This window comes from Xenopus tropicalis, chromosome 4 (genome assembly GCF_000004195.4).
Source record: "Xenopus tropicalis strain Nigerian chromosome 4, UCB_Xtro_10.0, whole genome shotgun sequence".
Lineage (NCBI taxonomy): Eukaryota > Metazoa > Chordata > Amphibia > Anura > Pipidae > Xenopus > Xenopus tropicalis.
In genome coordinates, this window is record NC_030680.2 from 138,830,108 (window position 1) to 138,836,107 (window position 6,000).

General features: G+C 45.3%; 1 protein-coding gene across 1 annotated transcript in view; it reads right to left on the reverse strand.

Moving 5' to 3' along the window:
- The window catches only part of cpne5 (copine V), a 177,751-nt gene extending 174,786 nt beyond the window's left edge, over nucleotides 1–2,965 (reverse strand). The window contains 2 exon segments of the mRNA NM_001102940.1: nucleotides 1,884–2,117; nucleotides 2,830–2,965. Of these exon segments, the coding sequence (NP_001096410.1) occupies nucleotides 1,884–1,960 (77 nt within the window). The 5' untranslated portion in view covers nucleotides 1,961–2,117; nucleotides 2,830–2,965.
- Nucleotides 2,966–6,000: the final 3,035 nt, after the last annotated feature.

A 6,000-nucleotide genomic window follows, 5' to 3' on the forward strand; every position in this document is an offset into this window, starting at 1 on the left:
CTTTCTTTATATCCATCATCTATATACTGTGTGTGTGTCTATCTATCTATCTATCTATCTATCTATATATCTATATATCATATATCTACTTTCTATCTATCCATCTATTTATTCTTTCATCTAGCTCTCCCTGTACATATGAATCTGTCTGTCTCTCTTTCTTTATATCTATCATCTATATACTGTGTGTGTCTATCTATCTATCTATCATATATCTACTATATATCTATCTATGTATCTACTATCTATCTATCTATCTATCTATCTATCTATCTATCTATCTATCTATCTATCTATCATCTATCATATATCTACTATATATCTATCTATGTATCTACTATCTATCTATCTATCTATCTATCTATCTATCATCTATCTATTCTTTCATCTAGCTTTCCCTATACATATGAATCGGTCTGTCTCTCTTTCTTTATACCTATCAACTATATACTGTATCTATCTATCTATCTATCTATCTATCTATCTATCTGTCTATCTATCTATCTATTCTTTCATCTAGCTCTCCCTGTACATATGAATCTGTCTCTCTATTTCTATCTTTCTATGTCTCTCTCTCTTTCCAATCTCCCTTCTCTCTCCCCCAATCTCTCTCTCTAATCTATGTACCTACCCATCAGCCCCGTGCTTATTCCGGCCCCAGCTACCTGCCTGCCATCTATCATCTATGTACCCTGCCCGGCGCTTTCATGGCATGGATACAGACAGATACACACAATTATGGACAAAAGAGGGAGATGGGAATTCCTTTATGTGCCATTCATTCCGGCAGTGAGTGGCCTGACAGTCTATTCCCACTAATACAATGTGACTGATCTCTGGGAGCCCCTCCATATGCTTCTCCCTGTGCCCCCACTAGCGACTCGCTGAGCTCTTTGTGAAGCAAAATGCGCTGCTCTCTGCTGCTTCCCGGGTACGAGCGAGTAAAAGTCATTGTTTAACCCTTCCGACACCTGAGCAGCCATTCCCTGAGTCTCCCCCAAAGGGTTAGCACAATGATGTTGTGCAAAACAGAAATGAAATTAATGGGAACTCCCGGCTCCCCCCCCACACACAACTGTCGGCTGCCTCAGATCTAATTGTCAGCTCCATTTAGTGACCTTTAACCCCCTTTATAAGCATCCCTATACAGGGGTTATTTTCTCCTCCAGCGCTTGCTGAGTGCTCCGAGCAGGGTTAATTGGATGAGGAGCCGCTGAGTGCAGATGCCAAGGGAAGTAATTAAAAGGAACCCAGCAATGATCCCTCTCTGAGTGGCTCCGCTGATTAACTCGAGAAAATAAAGGGCAAGTGCCGGCTGAATAGGCATTAGATTGCAAGCTCTTCAGACTCATCCCTTTCACGGTTCCTCAATTGACATTAATTCGATTAACATGGTGTTTTTTTGCTTTTCCCTTCATGTAATTAATCTTGTTACGGCCAACACACACATGGACGAGCTCCCTTAAAGAGACATCCACTCCTCACAACAACTTTGTTCATATAACCATGGAGCCATTGTGACCTGTGTGTTGTTGGACTACAACTCCCGTCTAGCCGTCTAGGCTTAGGTGTGGGTGGGTGCTGGAAGTTGTAGTTCACCTGCAGCTGGAGGGCCCCATTTTGACTTAAACACAGATCATGAAAATGGAATGAAATGGGAACCTATGGGTGTAAAATTGCCCCCTGTATGGACAAAAGGTGCTTCATGGATTATCCAATAAACTAGTTGATCCTTTAGACTGTTCTAGACTGTTCCCCACACTCTTAATCACCATCTCAATGAGAGACTCTGGAAGTTGGTTGCACCTGTAGATTAATCTCCGCACTTCTCCCCCCCCCCCTCCAGAACAACCCAAGCCGGAGCTCAGAGACCCCCAACCTACCTGCAAGAGACGGTGATCTCTATTTTAGTTGCTGGAACGCTGCTGTGCACAGGGTCAAAGTCTCCAATGGACGCCATTGTCCTGAGGTCCAGGCTGCCGAGCTGCTGCTCAAGTTCTCGATGCTCCTCGGTTCTCCCAGTTCCAGCAGGCAGTTCAGCACTTCAGCTCAGGGAAGAATACACCCAGCGGCCATCAACACATCCACAGAGGGTCCGGCACAGGGGTCCATAAAGGCTGCAAGACAGAAGGGGACAGAGCTGCCCCTTTATTGTGTGAGCTGCTGGTTTCCCTTTAACAAAGTGAGGGGCTATTTCCGTAGATATCTCCAGGCTTCTAATCTCCAGGGGGCAGCTTTTCTGGAGTAATGCTCTGCTTTATCAAAGTCCCTCCACCTCGTTGTCCCTAACGGCACATTAACCCTGTAGCTGCTGGACTACATTCACTTACTAAGGCAGATTTAGTCATAAGATGATTGTATTTCCATTCCATCCCTGCTGGGGCTTTTTTAGCATCATTGATACCCCTACAATATGCCCTTCCTCATCTCTTCCCTGGACTGTTCTTCAGGTATATCATAAAAAGCCCCCTATTCAGCCTTATGTTGTAAATCTGCCTGGTCTTTGTAATGGAAATCTCTGCTGCGAGACCAGTGCCATACTGGGATTAAACCAGCACAGATGTACCAGGGAATTAAATTCCATCTGAAAGAATTGAAGATACATCTGTCCTTGTTTTTAGCTATTTTATATCCATGATTGGTAACCCAAGCCCCCCTCAGTATCCCACCCTGTCCGTGCCAATGACTTCTATAGAAAGTGGGAGCTGATTAATGAAAGTTTTTCCTTAAGCTTTCCTACAATGGAGATACTTATGTGAATCCAACGAAAAGCCAATACAGGGAAGGGATTTCTTCCTAAGGTGTGGAGTCACCATCTATGGTACTTACCTTGGGAACTTGCAGAATGATGTTGCTGGACCTTGTGTTTGAGATGAGCCCTGGAAGACTTCTCTGCCCTTATAGAACTGCCATTCTCCCACCTTGCTGGTAAGTTGCAGAGAGGGGAGAGGAGAGGGAACCTGCCTTCATCCCTCAATATCTTATACAGAGAGAGAGAGGGCGAGTTGGAACAGAGAGCTTCTCTAAGCCTTGCCCAACAGGCCCCCTAGTGGCCAGAGGTTGGAAGTGTTTGCCTGAGCGTGTAGCCTGGATTTTATACTTGTTAGTTCTGAGCAAGGACAAGAAAGAAATTGCTAAATTGGGACAGGACAAATGAATTGGCCTAGATTGGCGGCACTTCTGCGCTGTCTATGTAAATGCAGGACGGGGTTAGTCGGTCATTGCTGTGTGTGGAGATAGGAGAGCGGACATTCATGCTGCTCATATTAAAGGGATGCTCCACTTGCCTTTTTGTAACAAATACAGCCTCTGCTCTTTCAACCTTTTGCCTTATTATACACACTATCCCACACTATTCCCCTTATGCCATTGTACCTTACAATACACATCATCCCACACTCACTGCCTATTATTGCAATATAGGTAAATCTGTGGGGCAGCATAGAGATTTTATTAGTTTATCCCCCTTCAGGGGTGAGTGGGGTGAGTGCGGTTGCCCCTATCTGTTCAGTCCGACAGGCAGCTCAGGAAAGGGTCACTGACAGAGGAGGAAGGCTGAGAATTGTAGTTCGCCAAAATCTACGCTTTCCCAGTTTGATGCCAAAGAGCCCTTCTGATGCTTGGGGCAAATGTCCTTTTAATTCTATCCTAAGCCAGACATAGTGGGGGTTTTGTAGGTACATATGATTTTTTAAAACCAAACATATAAAATCTTCTCCAACCCCTTAGAGTGCCCCCCCCCCCGATATCATCTACATGATACACAGTATTACATACATGGTACCTGCCCTCCTCATTGTGTTTGTGTTTCATTGCTGTGAGTCCCTATATTCACTAACCTAATCCAAATCCCAGCGGGGTGCAGTAAGTAATTACATTTATCAAACAAGGGGCACCTTCCCCAGAATGTACAGATGGGAACTCACACGCACAATTATTATTCACCAAACCTGGGCGCTCTGAAAACTTTGTAACCGCCGCACCAATTCCGCCTCATTCTGCATCAAATCTCTATGAATATTTTTCAAGCTGGTTCTCAAATATGACAGGAGAGAGAGAGACAGAGAGAGCGAGAGAGAGAGAGCAAGAGAGCGAGAGAGAGACAGAGCGCGAGAGAGAGACAGAGAGCGAGAGAGAGAGAGAGAGCAGTAGCTGCTCTAAAAGACAAGGCGTGCAGAACCTTCCATGCCATCAGGAAACATCTGTACCACCTTAAACCCCCAGTATGAGTCTGGCTTAAAATCTTCGACAGTGTCATTGCCCCAATCCTTCTCTATGGCAGCAAAGTGTGGGGTCCGATCACCTACCCAGACCCACCCAAATGGGACTCTAGCCCAACAGAAATATTCCACCTGGAATTCTGCAAGCACCTTCTCCAGGTCCACCGCAGCACCCCAAACAGTGCCTGTCGGGCTGAGCTGGGCAGATTCCCCCTACTGTTTGCCATCCAGCAGAGGGTGCTCTCATACTGGGCACACCTACACAACAGCAACCCCAGGACCTACCATCATAAAGCCATGTTGCACAATGAGACCCAGGGAAAGCCTTGTGCCCTGAAACAACTCATCAGTACCCTGCCCACCCAAGCCTCCCACCCACTGACTAAAGGCCAAGTAAAACAAACAACAAACCAGTCAAAAGAGCAATATATCTGTGATTGGAGGAAAGAAATAGCAAACTCCTAGAAGCTTACGATCTACCAATCACTAGGGAGGGAATACAAACTGGCCCCATACCTGGAAAGGCTAAATAACCCCAAAGACAGACAGATCCTGAGCCAGTACAGACTGAGTGCCCACAGCCTGGAGATTGAACTGGGTCGGCACCGACAGACCTACAGGCCCAGGGAGAGCCGGCTGTGCCAGCGTTGTGACCAGGGGGCAGTAGAGGATGAGACCCACTTCCTGCTACACTGCCCCAAATACTCAGCAATTAGAGACACCCACTGCCAGAGACTCTCCCATCACATCCCAGACTTCCCATCTATAGAAGAAAAGAGAAAACTCCGCATCCTACTGGGAGAAGAGGCACCGACAGCAACAATGGCAGCACAATACATAACTGACTGTCATAGACTGCGAGAGACAGGACTTTCCCCTGTCCCCATATACCGACCCCATATCCCCACCCCTTAAACCCCCCCCATCCCCATATACTGACCCCCATATCCCCACCCCTTAAACCCCCCCATTCCCATATAATGTCCCCCTCACCCCACCCATTACACCCTCTACCTGCTTTGGCAATGCTAAATGTATTTGGTCCTGCCAATAAAGCTCATTTGATTTGATTTGATTTGAGAGACAGAGAGAGAGACAGACAGAGAGAGTGAGAGAGAGACAGAGAGAGAGACAGAGAGAGAGATAGAGAGAGACTGCTAGTGGTGCTTAAAGTGCCAGTATACCTCTATATACAACATGGGCCCAATAATCACCTGTTTAGTGAATTAATTAAAATACATATGATTCTTAATTAAAATAATAGGAGCCTTCATAAATAGCAACACTCACGGAACTAATGCTGAACAAGCAGGTATACTGTGCGCTTTATAATAAGCTTTCAAATTGGTGAAAATTTATTTGGTATGAATTTAATATGCAAAAACCATGAAGCATCTGTAATATACAGTATATCAAGTGCTTAATAATGTCACTTGCCAGAAATTGTACTGCCTAGAAAATAATGTTCCCCTGTTGTAAAATATGAGGATAACTCAGCCTGCAGCCTTGTGCCTTTATATGGGCACAGAACCCCTCAGTGACTGCTAATATCCTTATCATTTACAGTAGGGGGTACATTATCCCTTATAATACATGAGTGATACTCAGAGTTCCCTGTATAACTCAGCCTGCAGCCTTGTGCCTTTATATGGGCACAGAATCCCTCAGTGACTGCTAATATCCTTATCATTTACAGTAGGGGGTACATTATCCCTTATAATACATGAGTGATACTCAGAGTTCCCTGTATAACTCAGCCTGCAGCCTTGTGCCTTTATAT